The 19,353-nt window shown below is 40.0% G+C and overlaps 1 protein-coding gene across 1 annotated transcript in view; it reads left to right on the forward strand.

Moving 5' to 3' along the window:
• Nucleotides 1-19,353, forward strand: part of LOC103133927 (roundabout homolog 2-like) — a 40,883-nt gene extending 21,530 nt beyond the window's left edge. The window contains exons 14-26 of the mRNA XM_016668301.1: nt 1,028-1,152; nt 1,252-1,423; nt 2,507-2,683; nt 4,394-4,420; nt 4,537-4,576; nt 6,580-6,707; nt 7,375-7,647; nt 8,326-8,488; nt 9,436-9,678; nt 11,095-11,300; nt 14,917-15,078; nt 15,201-15,455; nt 18,439-19,353. Of these exons, the coding sequence (XP_016523787.1) occupies nt 1,028-1,152; nt 1,252-1,423; nt 2,507-2,683; nt 4,394-4,420; nt 4,537-4,576; nt 6,580-6,707; nt 7,375-7,647; nt 8,326-8,488; nt 9,436-9,678; nt 11,095-11,300; nt 14,917-15,078; nt 15,201-15,455; nt 18,439-18,440 (1,973 nt within the window). The 3' untranslated portion in view covers nt 18,441-19,353. The remainder of the gene's footprint in view (nt 1-1,027; nt 1,153-1,251; nt 1,424-2,506; nt 2,684-4,393; nt 4,421-4,536; nt 4,577-6,579; nt 6,708-7,374; nt 7,648-8,325; nt 8,489-9,435; nt 9,679-11,094; nt 11,301-14,916; nt 15,079-15,200; nt 15,456-18,438) is intronic.

Raw genomic sequence — 19,353 nt, forward strand, 5'->3', positions numbered from 1 at the left:
ACTGCCCTTTTTTCAGCAAGAGGAGATGATTTGTTTAGCTGTGCAAACCCCGTGCTTGCCTCTCTCCCACCTGTTTTCCCTCTAAATCTTTGATCTCTTCAAATAGGTTACTGGGCTAATTTGTTGCTTTAAAGAAAAAAAAAAAGAAAAGCAAAAAAAAGAAAGAAAGAAGCCAAACTTATTAATAAGAGAATGTTTTCCCCATAGGGCTCTCCATATTTGTGGCGATGAACCATCTCATCTTTTTCTTGGCATGGGGTGTGTGTGTTCATATCTAAACTTGCTGATCTGCTTGGAATGGCTGTCATTTTTGCAATTAAGAAAAGCGCATTTTGGACCTCAAACACTTGGCCTGTGTCACTCAGGATGCCATTAAGATATTGGAATCTTCTACTCTGTGAGATGAATTGTTTTAGAGCCCATCTGCCAGGCTATCTTTGAAAGTACCTTGTTGTGGTACTAACTGTATGATTATGAATTGGGGCAGAGTGTGAGACAATTTCTGCTTTAACATGATAAGTAATATCCAAGACCTTGCTTCCTTTTTTATTATCAATAAGTTATTTCCTTGCGTTTTTTTCTTAAAACTGGTTTTTATATGGAAGTTGCTCTTTGGACCTCTTTATCCCTTTGACTAAAAATATTAAAGAACCAACTAATGTTTTTTTTGTTTGTTTGTTTGTTTGTTTTTTAAATATAGATGTAATAAGTTCAGGTTTTAAATATTATTTCCTTTCTTGTCATGGAATAATTTCACTGAATCTTCACAACAGAAGATGAAAATGACTATTCTTGTTATTTTTACAAGTTAAAATCTAAAAGGCTCCTCATTGACCCACATGTGCTCTATTTACCCCTAAATAAGATGCATTAAACAGAGAAGCGTCCAGGACTCCGGTTGTAACTCTGGAGGTGTTGCAGATATTCATAAAATTCCAATGAAATATATTGCAGTTAGATAAAAGGGTTGTGAATATGTTTGCTAGATGCTGTAACTCACACTGATCCCCCACTCTGAACCCTTTAGCTCCCAGTGCCCCTCCACAGCAAGTGGCGGTGTTGACGGTGGGGAGCCATAACAGCACATCCATCAGCGTGTCATGGGACCCCCCTCCCTCCGACCAGCAGAACGGCATCATCCAGGAGTACAAGGTAGGCGCAGCTCCCCCCTCCCCACCCAGACTCGCTTTTCTCAGTCATGTGTAACAAAACATTACACTGAATTCTGTCGGCTGCGTCTGTCCGTGTCAGATCTGGTGTTTGGCCAACGATACACGCCTTCACGTCAACAAGTCTGTGGACGCCACCATCCGTTCAGTCGTCGTCGGGGGTCTTCAGGCTGGAGTGCAGTACCGCGTGGAGGTGGCGGCAGGCACCAGCGCTGGGGTGGGGGTCAGAAGCAAACCCCAGCTCATCATTTTGGGTAATCCACTCCCACTCCCAATCCTGGGGTCAAATGAAATGACCTTATAATAGGGGGGTACCTGGGTCTCTATAGCGGATCAGGAGTCTGGAAAAATGATTTAGCAATTTATCGCCCCAGAAGAAAGAAGATTGTGCTTTACAACGCAGGCATCTGTGGAGAAATCAATAGTGATTCATTAAGTGTAGTGTCTGGTAACACCGTGCCAAGTACTGTTAGCCATATCAATAATCCTCCTCAATATGTGGGCAGCTGGTGCTAACACATTGAAGGCTGTGTTTTTGTAGGAGCTTATCAGCCTATCACATCTTCTGAAATAGCCAAAGGATGCCCAGACTATATAAGCCCTGAATCAATATCGCAGACCAGGCCAGATGCTCTTCATCTATGACTTTTGACTGATATATAATAACACCCTTAACACACAGAGAAGGGGAAGCAGGTCGGCGGACTGAGGCTTAATGATGGAGAGTGTACGTTCGTTTTTGCGTGTGTGTGTGTGTGTGCGTGAGTGTGTGTGTTTGAAAGGGAAGGGGGGGTTCTGCTGCTGGAGACTGTGAATCTAATTTCACAGCACAGTAGCTGCAACAGAAAAATCAAACTCTGTCGGAGCTGCTCTGTCAATCTCATGTCTTGCAGCTCAAGTTGATAAGTGCACCGCTGAATTGATTAAGTCTATATTGGATGCACTGATGCTGTTTTATTTTTTTCTTATTTTGTTTTTTTCTCAGATTTTTTCCCCCCCTTGTTTTCGGTTGACCTCCCTTGCTGTCCACCTGTTCGAGAAGTTATGATTTTTTTTGTACTGCATATTAGGAATTTTCATTCCCCTCCAAATATATGTAAAGACTATATATATATATATATATATATATATATATATATATATATATATGTATATATATATAGTCTTTTTTTTACTTTACCTTTATAGTATGCAGAGGGTTTGTGTTATTCTTCCTCATGACAGCTAAACTGTGTGATATTCATTTTTTGTTTTCACTGAGGCATCATTTGGCATTCAGATGTTCCCCTTGTGTCTTTTCCGTCTGTGTGCATGTGAAACTTCTGCTGTGCCTTCAGGTGGAGAACTGAAGGATGTGATGACAGGATCGGAGGGCAACAACAGCATCTCAGACGTGGTGAAGCAGCCAGCTTTCATCGCTGGTTTGGGAGGGGCCTGCTGGATTGTCCTCATGGGCTTCAGTGCTTGGCTGTACTGGAGGAGAAAAAAGAGGAAAGGACTAAGCAACTATGCAGGTAAAAAAAAATAAAATAAATCTGCCCTCGTGCTTCTAAATCAACACAAGATCTCAAAGCACAGTAGGTCTCTCGCCTGCAGCGGAAGCTGATGTCGTCACAGATGTGACTCCATTTGAGGTGGCTAAAATGCAGAACAAAAGAAAATATATTCTACACAGATGGAAATAGGCCCTATTTACTTTAATTCACTGTGCAGCCATGTGCATCAGCTCTGCTGAGTTCCATCAGCACCTCACCTCAACACTCTGATACATTCATGCGAGATAAGTAATTTAACATCTATTTCCATTATCAGACCACGGCTGGTGGTGTTTGTCTATTAACATTAGGTACGTCTAGGTTTAGGTATTAAAAAAAAAAATCTCTTACTATTCCACAGATCAACCCCCAAGCCTTATGCATTTATGATTATGGAGCTACAGCTTGTACTCATTATTTAGAGACTGATTAATTACCAAAATTCAGTAGGGATTTATATCATCCCATCTAACCAATTAAATGTGTTCATCTGCATTCTAAGACATCCTGTTTACCAGGAATGTCCCAATACAAATCAGTCATTTAAGAATAGGCTTTTGCCCACACAGTCCCAGTACCATACTTCATTAAAATCAATGTCTTGTGTAGCCTATGTTTAGAAACACTAGCGTTAAATGGCACTGAAGTTTCTCAATAGATATCATCACACTACATGTTTGGGTTGTTTACATCTCAGCTCACTTATCACTGGTGCACATTATACTGCTATTTCTTCTCTCTTCTTTCTAAAGAATGACAGACTTTATTACACCAGGAGTTTTTATAGGACATTCTGCTCCAACACACTGTTAGCTTAAGAAAGCTAATAGCATTATTTTCCTTCAATTTACAGCCAGTGTTCAATATATTTATAACACATTGCTCCTGCTGATGAGGTTTCTTGATGTGCTAAGCTAATATTAGCATGTTTACTTCCCGTTAACAGTTAATCTTATAGCATAGTTTAATGCAGTTCCAGTTAATTATGCACGGATAAAGTAACAGTAACTTTTTTTTAATCAAGCACTTTTTTTTTTTTTTTTTTGGAATGTGTTAAAATGTTTTGACCAGGTTTTTAGCTAGGCATGTTTGCCACAGATTACAGGTCACAGCAACTACAGTCTCTCTGTCACAAATGTTATAAAGTGTACAATTATTTTTAAGCTTAAAATTGGCCACATAAAATGTAGCTACGAGATATGCTACATTGTGGAATAGCTTCATAAGGACCTTGATCGGATATGTGGGACCAGATTAAGACACTCCCACTGGTTACATTACTATATGCATATATATGTTCACAGTTCTTTGCCCTTTTTCACTCACAATATAATTGTCTATCAATTTATGGAAGATTTCCCTACAGTAACATCAGATTTCACATAAAACATACAGAAACATCCTATCTTAGTAGAAATTTCTGTTTTTGCTGCCTTTTAGGAAGTTGAATTATTTTGTAACGTCAAGAAAATTATTGTTACTCAGTGCTAGTATGAAGATATTCACCTTAATTTTTGTTAAAGTCTGATTGTCATAAGAAACATATAACCAAGACAAAATGGACATAATCAGTTGAGTTTTATTTCCTTTAGCTGTAGCCCAGTGGTTTCTGTTTTATATGTATACTTGAAATTCATGAATCACCTTCTATACTATTTCACCCCACTTTCTTGTCTCTTTGAATTACAGTTCAGTCCTTCACCTTTACTCGAGCTGGTACGTCTCCATATTGTGTGTTAATAAAAAAAGAGAAACTCTTGAGCTGCTCCACAATGGACAAGTCTGCAGATTAATTCTTTCTCTCTTTTCTCACTGTTTTTTCTCCCTTCAAGTTACGTTCCAAAGAGACCGAGGCCTAATCAGAAATGGAAGGTGAGAGTTTAAATTTTTCAAACCAAGGAGCTCGCGCTGAAGGAGCTTTCCTGCTGACATTTCAGCACCGCGCTGCGCGGCTGGCTCGAGCCCCATTGTAAAACCTGAAATGAAGAGTTCTCTTGTGATGAATGGAATTTGCATACTCCCTTCTCCCTTGCTTATTCATACTGTATCGGCGTATGATTCGCGCTGGTGTTCGCTTGATGAAATCATTAATCACTCCTTTGAAGTGAGTGCTAGCAATTAATGCAGGTGGGCAGCTGTTTCAGTCGCTGCCTCTCTCTGCCCGTGTTGAGGTTGCTGGCAGAGTGAGAGGTCGCAGGGGGAGAGGAGAGGAGATGAATGTGATGTTTAAAAAAGCTCAGCACGGCAGACAGTCACGGTACGTACAGTGCAGAACATAGACGTGAAAGAGCAGCAAGTCGTAACCTGGAGACTCTTCTAAGTGGTGCTTTAAATTCTAAAACTCTCCATTGAAAATGTTTGCCCACTGGGATATTTCCTGTAAAGCTTTTCTTGTAAAACCACTTCTTTTTTTTCCCCCGCTAACAATTTTAGCTGATTCCAATCTCTCGCTAAGAACTACAATAATTTTTACAGCTTTCCTTTCCAGTTACAGTCATTAAATACTCATATTTGGAGCATAAGTCTCTTTGTGTGTGTAAAAGAGAAGCCATTATAAAAAAATAGCTTTACGTTTATTTAATAGTAAAGATAAAGAGTTCAGAATTAAAACTATAACTCCAGCTCATATGAAGGGACAACATACAATAGTGGTTTTATGAAATGGAAATGACACATGATTTTTAAGAAACAGCTTTGGAAATACAAAGAATTTCCTTTTTTGGTTTTAAAAGATACATTTGACATAAGGTGTGACCAGCCTAAGCATAGTGAGATAATCAAATGCAGTCCTTACTGATAAAAAAAAAAAAAAAAACTTGTGGAAAACTTTTAGTTTCGTGCCAATATAAATCCATGAACCAGAAGTCAACTGTATCAGCAACAACTGATACAGCTGTTGCTGAAATTCCTTCGGCAACAGCTTCCGTTTTGAGTGCTTCTGCATTGTGCATTCAAGTAAAAAAAAAAAATTTGATGTTTGAGTTACTAACTTGAGCTGAAAATCTGAAAATCTGGACATGAGCTGGTTTCTTTATACGTTTCTTGCTCTAATCACATTGCAGCAGAAATATGTTCCAACTAAAAGCCGGCTCTGTTTCCTGGAGAGTAGAACCTAATGAAAAATTCACTATATAGTGGCACATAAAACATATGAGCACAGAATGTTTGCTGAATGTGCAGGCATCAGCAGTGTCTTGCCATTTTCACTGTAGCTCATTTGAAAGGGCAGGTAATTGTTTTGTTTTGTTTTTTCCCCCCCACCCCTCTCAGTTCAACTTTCCCACCTTTATCTCAAATGCATGCATTCTTACCTTTAATAAGCACAAAATGACGTACTAGTGTTTTTTTTTTTTTTTTTTTAGCACAAAATGACGTACTAGTTTTTTTTTTGTTTTTTTTCCTAAACCACCAAATGGGCTATTCGCTGTCTCTGTTGCCATGGAGACGGCACTCCGGTGTGGCTGATCTGCCAGAGGCTGTCTATGATTCTCAATTTAAAATGTAAATTTCTGTTGTGCTAAGGCTCTAAAGTGGATTTAGTGTGTGTTTAGACCTGCCGTGTTTCTCGAGGGGGAGAGCGAGGAGTGGGGTGGTTAGAATCAGTAATGGGGGGGAGGGGCTGATTTATAGACTTGCCATTTTATGTCTCTCTGTTGTTTATTGTTGCCTCTGTGCTGGGGCGGCTCCACGGTCGAGAATATGCTGAATGAGTTTTCACATCAATTTGTTGTTGATGCAGCAGGAAGAAAATGAGCATCACCGTTGCATATGGGAAGCTGAGTAAAAATATTACAGCTTCTCCCACCCTCTCATTCCTGTGTTTTTTGTTTGTTTTTTTGTTTTTTTTTGTCCAACTCCAAACGTCCTCATTACAGTCGCCCGGGGCTTTTGAAAGCGGGCGATCCGGGCCTTCCCTGGTTGGCTGACTCGTGGCCTTCTACAAGCCTCCCAGCGAACGGAGGCTTAGGGAGTCCAAAGGGTGGCAACAACTTTGGCCGAGGAGGTAAGAAACACGAGTGGCGTCGAGAGAGGGGAGGGCAGATGCGGTATTAGCAATGCCTTGGTGGACAGTTTTGACGTTCATCCTTTGGGAAGCATCATGACAGCGCATCGCATTTGCAAACACATGCATCCGAATTAACAGAGCCTCTGAGGGGTTGCATTCTACTGATTTGATTTGACAAGCTTGATATTTGGCTTAATTTTATTTATTTTTATTTTTTTTGCTGTTTTGATATATTTTTGGCAGCCCTTCTCCTGCTGTTGTGCATTTTCCAAGCTTGCATTGCATGAGATTGATACTCCAGGTTCGTGGTTTTAATTTGAGTGCTATGATTTAAACTAGTGAGCTGCAGGCATCTTTTCTGTGAAAAACAGTGGAGCTGAAGGTTAGCGCGGTTTGAATATCCCCTCTTGTGAACACTCCACCAGGCTCCCACCGAGCGTTGCATGCTAATTATGCTTGTTGATAATCACTTTCATTTATATCAACTCTACTTTGGACTCGCCTTTTTATTTTTTTATTTTTAAACTAATGCAGAGCGCCAGAACAGCGGGGCGCGTTAATGACCTTAAAGATCGTTAACTTCATGTCAACTTATCTCTCCATGTTGTCTTCCTTTTGCCCATTCCGCTGCCCCCCGCTCTGTCTCCACCCCGCCTCCCCTCAGATGTTTTACCGTCTGCAGCTGTGGAGAAAACAGGCACCATGCTGTCTGATGGGGCCATCTACAGCAGTATTGACTTCATGGGGAAGGGAGGCTACAGCAGCCCGGCGCGAGGCGTCCAGCCAACCCCTTACGCCACCACTCAGATTCTTCAGTCCAACAGCTTCCATGAGCTGGCCGTGGACAGGCCAGATCCCCGTTGGAAGGCGTCTCTGCAGGCCCAGCAGGAAATGGCAAACATGGGCTACTCGTTAACTGACAGGCGACCTGGTGCTGGTATGAGCCACGTGAAAATGTGTTCAAAAACCACCAAAAGCTAAACCCTAGGAAAGAACAAACGAGAAAGGAAGGAATTTATTTACATATTCACTAAAACGGACCCTCAGGACTGTGCTCTTAATTACTCTTCTGGCTCCATCACAGTTCTACCCGGAGAGCTTATCTAGCCCAGAAATGTCACGCAACAATGACGCATTCCTTTGGCTTAATTTGATTAGCGATGGCAGAAAATCCCTCAGCATTTCTCAGTTATTTATTTAGCATATATACGTTTTGTAAAGCCACAGAGGCATATCCGTCTGCACTTTTGTACTTCTGCACAATGTTCAGCTAAATGTCAGGCTCGGAAGAGATAAAGCGAGCCAAAGAAGGGGAGCCGTATGGAAGCATCTTAAAGCGTGTTGCCGCGGGATTTTTTTAATGCCTCTTTAAGAAATGTCAACATTTGGGAAATGTTTTAATGTGCTGTCAGCACAAAGAAAAGGAAGAGATGAACTTTGAGCAGGAAGACAGGGGTTTTTAAAGATTCCAGCTGTCGACGCTGATGGAAGATAACTTTCAAAGCAAACTTGAATGTGTGTAAATTTGATATAGATTGATACTAAAGAGTAGAATACAAAGTGGCTTCTCAGAGTTATTTTTTTTTTTTTTTTTTTTTTGGTTTCCTACCCCTAGGTGCGAAGGTTGCGAAGAAAAAGAAAATCAAGGGAGGGACGAAAACCTCAAAATCAAATGGGACGTGCTGGGCAAACATGCCTCTGCCTCCTCCACCCATGCACCCTCTGCCAGGCACAGAGGTTGACCTTGATCGGTACCCGCAGGACAACCATAAAGGAAGGTAAGACTTAGATTTCATCAGTCCTGCCTCTTCAAGCCAAAGGCAACAAAAATAACGGTAAAAAGAAAAAAGAACAAAAAACTAATTTAACATCAGGGGCAAAATTTACCAAAACTTTTTAAATGTGTGCTTGTCTGCACACATTCGTAACATTTACATTTGCTCACTCTTCTTCTGCCATGTTCCAAGCATGTCTTTTAATGGACTCTTATGTGATAGACCAACACAAAGTGGTGCATAACTATAAAGTGGAAGGACATGTGGTTTTCAAAAGTTTTTGCAGACAAAAAAAATCTGAAAAATGTGGCTCAGTCATCCTTACCCTGATATCCTTCAATTGAAATCTCGCATTGTATGAAATAGTAGGACAGGACTGCAAACTGACCGAGAGTTAGCTGTCCACTTAACAAGATGAAGAAAGGAAATCAATAATCAGTGGAATAACAAACATGACTGTGAAGTGGTACATAGAGGCCTTAGCAGGTTTTGCCACAAAACATGTGTAGAACAGAGCAAAACATGTGGAAGAAGGTTATCTCTTTAAATAAGACCAAAAAGAACTACTAACTCTAAACAATAAAGCACAGGATTCTGAAAATGCCAGTCATAGTGAAGGTGGTCTGAGGTGACCAAACAGGTGACTGTCACAGCTCAATAATTTTGAAAAATACTTCTTAATGACTATGCACTACTTTGTTGTGGTCTACCACATAAAGTCCCAAATACATAAAAGCTGGTGGCTGTAACCTGACATGATGTGAAAAAGTTAATATAAATATCATAAATATCTTTGCATATCCCTGTGCCTAAGGGATATGCAAAGATATGCAAAGACCTCCTGACCCCACTAAGGGACAAGGGTGTACAGAAAATAGATGGATGGATAGATATAACTACCAAAATTCTTTGTTTCTCCACATCACATCTTTTCCTCATGACTCCAGCAGCAACAGCTGGGCCCCGCCCATGTCTATCCAGACCTACCACCACCAGGATTTGGACAGCGAGGCGGAGGACGAGAGCGGTCCCACTCCACCGTTAAGAGGAAGATCCTCCTCGCCAGCTCCCTTCAGCCAGCCCTCATCTTCCTCTCTCAGTTCTGCCCACCATGAAGAAATGCAGTCCATCTTGCAGGCCCACTTAGATGAACTCACCAGAGCTTACCAGTACGAAGTGGCCAAGCAGGCATGGTAAGGATGCATGATAGCAGCAGAGTTTTAAATTATCATGTGGACTTAAAGATATGTTACCCTTTTCAGTCGGTTTTCAGAAACAGCACTCCATTAAAACTACCCTGTTGAAGTTCTGTAGCAATTTTCTGTCTGTCCATCCATCCATTTTCTGTACACCCTTGTCCCTTAGTGGGGCCGGGAGGGGTGCTGGTGCTTATCACTGAATTAGAGTGCTTGTTGTCCCAGTTATTCAATAGGACTTTCTCTAAAAATATATAAAGTGGTGGTTTATTTTATATTCTAAATCTACCTGTCCAACCTGTGGAGCTCCACAGAATTCACTCCTCGTTCCTTCATTTGTTTTTTCTTCCTATATTTTTATATTTAGCTTCATACAGTAAGGGTGCTGATATTACATCCATTTTATATTCTCTGTTTGGTCTAAGATACATTTTAAAATGAATCTATCAACCTAAAGAGTTCTTCAAAGCCACAAATACCTTTGCTGTGTTCTTCCCCGACAGTTCTTCTCATATTGTTCAATAGCAACCTCAGAGTCTGGTTTTTATTGCCCTACACAATTAGTGTTGACTATGGAATATTTTGCCATCACTGTGTTGCTTATTAACTATCCCTTTCAATGACTTCAAAAACCAGCTAGAAGTTTTTTTGTACCACCCCCCTTATGGATTGGCATCTAATTCTTCATCAACGATTTTTACATTCCTCTCCACACTGTGTTTTAGCAGGTCGTTTTCTGTACGAAAGGTGTTGCCATTTCCTCGCTTTGCGCAGTTGCAGAGAAACCTGTAATTTTATTCCATCGATTCATCTCGTCGTCTCGGTTTTGCATAACAATGGCCAGCATTCGAACGTCTTAGGATGCTGGTATTTGCTCGTGTCATCCCAAACCTGCAGTCGATGTCTCCGGCGAACGATAAAAAACGTTCTTGCCATTGATTACACCTTCGACGAAGCACTGAGGGGAACTTGATAAGTCGGGGCTGACACATGTTGGTGGGGGGGGTAATGACTGGGTTTAGTCTTACATGCTGGTCTGACATCAGTAAATAGAGTTGGTAATTATGCATGCATCTCCTCTACGGTGGGATTGGAGCCATCATGGAGGACAGCTGTGCGGGAGATAACAGGCATGTTGCTGACAGCCCTGCCCATCCAGATATCCTTTATCCAGTCCAATTACAACTCCATTGTGTTAGCACAACACACACTACTGCTGAGAAAGTAATCAGCGAAAATCACTGCAGACATTCGTAGTCTTTGCACATTGCATCTTTACGCTTCTGAACATCCAGTGATTCTGCATTCTAATGCTTGTTTTGCGGTATTTTCTCCTGCTCTTTATCTGACCTCCATTGCATTTTGATGGATCGACCGTGCTTATTAATGCGGCGTTTGCCCACATTTAATTAGGCATATGAAGAGCAGCGCTAATGTGTCCAGCAAGCCGATGGACTTCATGTCGAGTACGCTGGGCTCTGATCTGGGAGCAACACTCCTCTCTGAAGACGACGAGGAAGAAGAGGAGGAGGAGGATGAAAGATATGCTGTGGTGTCAAAGAACTTGTGCAGCTTTGAATACACTCCTGGCCACAGCGTGGATAGCCTTGAAGGCACAGGTATGTGCTCTTATTATTAAAGAGAATGAATATGAAAGTTCATTATGACTTTGAGGAGATGAGCATGGGGAGGTTGGCTGGATCAAGGTGTCCCAAGAGCATTTAATCTGCTAGTGTAGTTAGAATTTGATTTATTGAAAATGAAATAGTCCTATTGCACTTTCTGTATCTTGAAGGAGTTAACTTTAGTTGTGCTTTATCAAATGTTACACATTCAAAATCAACAGCCAGTAACGTATTTGTCATTTCTTACATATTGAATGTACATACTGAAGCAAAATATAATTTTATTGTTCTTTAAAGGAGGACTGTTATGTAAAATCAACTTTTTTGATCTTCATGTCAGCACCAGAAACATAGCTGGAGTGCTGCTTTTGATTCTTTCATACATGTTTGAGGAATTCTTTAATTTCCATCAGTAGCCATCTGGAGGAGCATAAACGCTAAAATGGCACTATGTGCCTTTTCTGAGGATGTTTACACCTTAGGTTTTTTGGCACAGGTGTTTATAAATATTTAAAAAATGAACAGAGGAAGGAATTTAAAATAAGATATTTAGGAACTTAATATTCTAAAACTTAGAGGAGTTATCCTATTTCTATTTTTATTTTATTTACTCATATTTTATTTACTCATATTTTAATTCATGTCTTTGTTTACGGACCTATTTGTATCTTAAGTAGATGCAATGAAGGTAAAGTTTATACAATAATATATACAAAAGATTATATAGTCTTAATTTAATTAATGAATTTGGAAAGTACCACATCATTACCTGAAAATGATGCATCTCACTGGTCTTTTATTTTTCTTGCTCTCTTTTCTTGCTACCAGAGTCGAGTTTAAGAACTATGCAGAATATGAATAAAAATCAGAAAAAAAAAATCCAAAATCTTACTTTGAAAGTTCTTCAGAAAGTTTGAAGAACTATTGATCAAGACCATTTTAAACAATAATAAATAATGTGGTTCTCAGTGGATGAAGAATAAAAAAGAATAAAAGGTACTTCAAAACACAGCAGTGTCTTAACACTTAGTATACAAATTGTGCCCATTTGACTGGCAATGTAAAGGTGATTTAGAATGAAACAAATGTGCTGTATGTTTCTGAAAGAAAGGGGGAAAAAAAACTGTTGACAGCCTTCTGTTTTCACCCTGTTGCTGAAGAGTCACTACAGCCTCTCAAAGCACTTTGTCAAGAAATTGCATTTATATTGGTCAATTTCTCCAAACACAATGGATCCATGTTCAGAGTAGAAGCAAGTGGATTACCATTTGTAGCGGGCCAATTTTTAAAAGATGAGAGGAGGAAATGTCGGTGAATAAATTCCGTGCATGATAAAATGAAGCATTATTTAATATTCTGTTACACACTTAGTTTAAACAATGAAAGGTTGATCCCCACCATGCTCCAGTATGGGGGCTGTGTATTCAGCGGGGTTGACGTGCTAGCTTTCAGTCAGTCATAGCAGTTTCCATTTACGCTAAAACTTCCAGTTTTGATGTCCTCTAATCGGAACTACTCCTTCTACGTTTTTGACCCGAACTGACATTTTTATGTTTTTCTTTCATTGTTTTTTTTTTTGTTTTTTTTTTCATTGTTCCAAAAAGGCCAGACATGTGGAGTTCACAAGTAATTGTGCCAGCAGAACTGAGGATCTGTCCAGCTCTGTCAGAGTTACCACGGGTCTCTTGGCTGCTTTTCTGATTAATGTTCTTCTCATCTGTCAGTTTGATTGAACAGCAATTTATTGGTAGATTGGGAGCTCTGCCATCAATTATCAGATTCCAATGCAACTTGAGCCACTGTGGTGGAAACAGAGGCAGGCTGTACCAGCAAAATACTAAAACTATTCATAGACTTTGAATCATTGCAGCCACTGTTTTAGATGATGTATTTTAGGGTTTTAAACCATCTATTAAAAGTCACATGTCATCATTCTCGGATAAATGTAGAAGCCATAAAATATTTTACAATTTTATGCATTTATAAATAGGTTTCCGCCTGAAAGCTATTCTTTTAGAACTCAGAAACTTGATGGCTTCTCCCACAGGGACAGAGCTGCACCGTTTTTAGACCCCGGCGTTTGATAAGTTACGACTGACGGGCGGGCACGCTGAGAAATACGTGTGTGTTCATTACTTTTGATAACCCGTCGCGGGGCAGAAACAGTGCGACTATAAATATTTACACACATTAGCAATGCAAACGTGCTATCATCTCAGATCTTACAGACACACATTATAAGTGAAAATATGAATCTTTGGTCTGGTTCCTTGAAGCCACGGGGCGGAGCCACATCGCTTTTTATTATCCCACAAAGGATGGCTTGTCCTTAAGGCTGTCAAATTCTCTGAACAGCACACCTACTGTGAGCTCTGTTGTCCTCTGAGATGTGGGAAGACATCTTTATTCCTCGTTTTGAGACAGGTCTGCAGTGCATGGCGAAAATATTCACTTAATTTCATCTTTTTGACGTTTTATCAATACCCTGATGATAAAACATCAGTATATTGAAATTTTATGTGAATAATCTACACAAATTAGCGTGTGATTGTGAACGGGAACGGAAATGATAGAGTTTATAAACTGTTTTCCGAATAAAAATCTAAAAAGTGTGGTGTGTGTTTGTGTCCGCTCCTCCATTTGAACCACATTTTACTGAAAACACAACTGCCAGTGTCTTGGTTTATTTCTCTTCCATGACTTTGACATACACACCTTTTTTATTTTCTTTTTACCCATTCTTCACTACAAACTGAAACTCCAGCTGGAAGAAGCTCGTCTATATAAATCAATTTTCAAATGTTGCTACTAAACGCTCATTTGATTCAGGTCTATTTGCTTCACCTCGGTTATTCTAACACATGAATATTCTTTAATACAAATTATTTTTAGTCTGGCTTTTATGTTTAGGATTTAATCATGCTGGGAGATGAACAATCTGCTTTGTCCATTGCCACAGCATGATGCTGCCATTACCATGATTCACCGTGGCAGTGGTGGTTTTAGGGTAGTGTGGAATGTTAGTTTTCTGCTAAATTCAGCATTTTGAATGCAAGCCAAAAGGTTTGATTGCTTTCCTCCTAGCTACAAACTAGACAAAATGCTCTCCTTATCTTTCCTATCAGTGCATGTGGACCACCATGCATTGGTAGGTTTGCAGCTGCGCTATGCGTTCTGCATTTGCAGATAAGTGATTCAACATGTAGAGAATTGTTTTAAAGCCTAAAAATATACTTTAAACCTCTCTATTAGTTTATCCCTCCGAGTTCTTCACAGAACAGCTTATTTTCTACCAATTTTCACTTATATTACGTTGGGCGTTACTACGTTTCTGTAGGCAGTCAGCTACACTGGATTTGATTTAGGGGCATTGGGGTAAAAGAGGCTGAATACACTATTGTCCTTCTGCCTCACAGGTATTTACTATTTCTATCAAAATACAACAAAAATATACATTAAAGTTTCTGTTTGTAAAATAAAATAAAAAATCTGGGGTATGAATCCTTTTGCACAACAATGTTAGCCTTCTACTCATTGTACAGCTGATATATTTTAATAGCTGTGGAAAAATGATCATCTATCATAACTGACTCATTTCCTCTTATCACAGGGAAATCCACCTTCCACAGCCACACTGATAGCTTTGGCTCCTCAGACCACGGTGCACATGGCACACATAGCCTCGGACACAAGGGGGCACCGCTTACTGGCCACAAACCTCAGACAGACGAGGTTGGAACTCTTCCCAGACGAAGAGACACCAACACAGACTGTGAGTTTTGGACGGCGGCGCTCCCAGACGACTGTTTCTCAAACATGATTCCTCTTTTGTGATCAGGCGCATGTCATGACGTCTCATTTCCACGTTGTCGTCTCTTACCATCCACTCGACAGCCCACGCGCCGGCCACAAAGTCCCTGCACAGCATGGGGTCCCACATGCAAAGCCCGTGGGCAGCTGCAGCACCGCACCCCTCGGAGGAGTGCATGGTAACCGTGTCGACGCTAGAGAGACAGCATATGGCTTCCTGGAGTGGCACGACATCGTCCGGCAGGGCCACCCTGGGTAGGGGTTCCCACAAGAGACCTGGCGCAGAACTCTCCCACGACGGGCATCCTTCCACCAATGGCACAGAGAAAAGGGAACACTGTAAGTGTCGATACTAAAGCTCCTTTGGAGACGGATCAATCTGAATGCAACACAGAGGGGAGTTTCCAAAAGAGCATGGTGATTTTTGACTTGCAAGGAAGCTCTTCCTAAATGCATATGCTTGGAAAAGTTTGATCACAGAATATAAATACACAAATATCTGGAAACGTGGGGGATATTCCACATGTATATGAGTATCTTTAAAAGAAATGTTTTCTGTTTGTTCTGAAAACGCATTTCTAGCTGTGGGGAAATGCAAAATCAACCTACATACCAAAAACCGGCTTCCAGCGCTGAGCTGTTGCCAGTGGCCACTTGGCATCATTTCTTTCAGTTTCCCCTATCAAAAACATTGGCTGTGGTTCTGAGAAAACGAAGCCAGTTTTACCTAAGCACCAACACTATTCTGGGCCAGATCAAACACCAGCTTTCATCATGGACTTGCGGTGGAGTAATGCAGACCAACAGCCTAATAAAATGTGTTGAGTGTTGAGTGCTGTGTTAAAAACTCGTGTTAGTTTTGCTTTTAGGTTGCCAAATGGGAGAAGCAGAATGAACGAAAAGATTAAGTTTAAATTGTTAAAGTCTGATTAGCTCTGGAATAGCATGAGCTCATTTTCTCACATTTGTCTTGGACTTGAACTGCATTGGTTGTAAAACCATATGTAACAGATACCAGTTGGTTCTTTACACACCTTTGTTGATATTCCCCTTTTGTTTTTCACAGTGATCTATAAAAATATGCTCCTCTCTACCTCAGTGTTTCTGAGGGTGTTTCCAAACCCGGTAGACTGGGTTTGACTTGTGACCAAAATTACAACATTTGTTACATTTTCAGCTGCTGGGGTTTCACTTTCGCACTGCACTGTGTCAACAACCTAAACCCTTCGTAAACCCTGTTCACCACCTCACCTGTGGTGGCGCTGCAGCAATAACTACAAAAGGAAATGACATCAAAAAACTTCATAGAAGACGTGCACAATTTTCTATTTTTTTTGCAAAATGTAATAAAAAATGGAGTATAGTGGGTTTTTAGCGATTGTAGCCATTTTTAGCGATTGTAGCCATTTCTCCTGCTAACTCTAGTCTCTCACATTCTTTTAGTCTCTCACATTCTTTTTACCCAGAATGCCCTGCAGTATAGTTAACTTCCATCTTTTGGAGCGATCTTAAGCATTCAAACCACACCAGAGTTCAGCCGAACTGAGACCTAGGTTTTTAGGTCTCAGTTAGGTGCACCAGAGATAACTTTTTTTGGTCTGCCTCAGAGTTTGATTGCACGTTCACATCTCCTCAAATAAACCGGACTTTCTAGACAAAGGAACTAGAGTTTTATTAAACTGGACTAAACGGTGCTGCTGTGCCAACTCAACAAGTTAATGCCACACTACCACTAACTCATTGTTTTGAAGACCGGTGAACTTCTCACACAGATCTGATGGGAAGATTGATGGAGCTAAAGAAAGAAAGAAAGAGAGAAATATACCCTCCGATAATGTCGATTTCAGCCAATATGACAGACTGATATGACAAAGATTTTCATAGCTGGAAGACACATATGCCAAATGTCTTGCCTAAGAGCACGTCCCGTTTCATTCGACTTCCCTTTAACATGGTGGTGGAGCAGTAATCTACAAAAGCTTCATCGTCTGCCTCATTCTCAGATGTGCCCATACATTTAGTTACATAACTGAGTCTTGTCCAAGATCCTGGAGTGTTAGACACTGGTTGGGTCAGATTAAGCAGCACTGACCTTCACTACAGCTTTCTAAAATTGCTGTGTTTAGGTTCAGACATGTTAACAGGCTTGTAAACAGGTTTACAGCTTTTCCTTTAGAGGAAAGTGTATAGTGGTGTATAATCAAATTAAGGTCAGCCTGACCTCTCAGCTCATAAATTCTGGATTCTGAGGAAACACTGTACCTCGACTTTTCTAAACACTGTAAGAGGATCTATCGCCGCAGTATCTCACAGTAATAAAAAGGCCACAATATGTCAGAGTGAAGTCAGCTATCCAGCTGTTGTCAGTATGTGACGGTCAAATGGTGAAGTAGGTGTAAGCTACCGAGTCACAAATGTGAAGGCAAGAGCTTTAAGTTTGACATCCTATTGCATCATCGCCTGAGAAGTAGAGCAACTGCTCCCCCATTTTTGATAGGAGAAAATCTGATCACTTCCTCGGATTGGATGAATGCATAAAGTCTAAAAAATCTTTTGTCTACATACTGAAGATGGATAAAAAATAAATAAAAAAATGCTAAATTTTAGTCTGGACTTCCCTCACCTTTGAGTTGGTTCGATCCAACTTGCCTGTGTGCCACACTAATTAGGAAACAAAAGTAAATTAATTTCATGACGTTTTCCATTAAACAGTGGATGGCCATGATGGGGGTTTAGAGGAACATAAATATTTATGTGGATAAATACCACAGATGTTGGTTGAGATGCCTTTTACACTAAAGACACTGGCAGAAGTGCATTGATGCCACCTAGTGGTTGGAGTGAGAACTGAACATGGTTCAAGAAAGCGGAAGTGCGGACCACATGGGGATCCGTTTTTATGCATCATGTCGTCTCAAAAGCTTGATGTTATATTACAGCTCTAATAAATGGCCACATTTATTTGTTTTCAAGGAACAAAATCTGTGCAAAAAAAACATGTCCATTTGGGTAAACACTTCAACCTTTAAGGATAAAATACAGAATAAATATGATGATTATGATGTTAAATATAAAAATTAATAAACAATTTTATTTTATTTTATTTTCTACCAGGTTGACTCATCATCAATTCAACTACAATAAATTCTAATAGTTTTTAAGAATAAAGTTTAAATGGAAAGCCTACATGTCTGCGTTAAGAGGAGCTGAAAAGTCAGATGGTGCATTCAAGTACACAAACCCAACGATGCCCCAGATGTAAAAGCAAAGGATTTTGAGCCCATTTTGTAATTCTGTTTTCTTCGTCTGGGTTTCTTTTCAGAGTCATTGTGAGGCATCCATCTCCTGCAGATGTGGTCTGTCCCCAGACCTCTTGTTTTGTAAGCGCTATGAGATTTTCTCCAGGCACGGATGGTATTTAGAAGCCGGAGAGGACACTAAATGGAAGAAGAAGAGGAGCAAAAAGCGTTGAAGGAAACATAGAGCTGTAAATGTCATGTACAGACACAGACACCACTTTCACAGTGTTATTTTTACCCTCCCTCCACCCATCTCCCCCTTTTCTCTCTTTGAAAGAGTAAATAATATGTTATATGTCCGCTTCTGTTTTCTGTCACATGGTGATCACACAGTGGAGATGTGACGAAAAAGGAACCACACAACAACAATGACTTGTTAAACGATGAAAGGACTTGCATAATTTGTAAATATATATTTTTAATGTTATTTTGTTTTTCTCTTTCGTTTGCTTTGCTATGCAAGCCGAATCCAACCGTCTCTTTTTGTGATTTATTACTGTGAATCTTTTTTTTTTTTTTATCTTTTTTTTTAAATCATGCTCAAACTATTGGCTTTTTTTTTTTTTTCTTGACGAAGCTACTGTATTGTTGTATTTTGCACAGAGCATTTTTTTTTTTTTTTTTTTTTTGGGTGAAAATAAGCACAAACTCATTTTCAGCTAAGCTGACGAGGAGAATCATAATGGAAAAGAGTGAGATCTATATTAAAAGAGTGGAGAGTCAGAGGTCATACTGTATATTTGGCTGTGCTGTAATCGTTTGGGGAAATAACAGGTACACACTTGAAACTAATATGCCAAAAAAAGAAACAAAAGACAAAAAAAAAGAAAACGAACTAACAATTTCTTCATATCTCTTGCTGTGAAACTCGTTAGAGATTACGCCAAGAAGTGTTCTCAGCGGGTGGCAAAGAGAACACATTAACTCTGATATCCAAA

Source organism: Poecilia formosa, unplaced genomic scaffold, assembly GCF_000485575.1.
Source record: "Poecilia formosa unplaced genomic scaffold, Poecilia_formosa-5.1.2 Scaffold14, whole genome shotgun sequence".
Classification (NCBI taxonomy): domain Eukaryota; kingdom Metazoa; phylum Chordata; class Actinopteri; order Cyprinodontiformes; family Poeciliidae; genus Poecilia; species Poecilia formosa.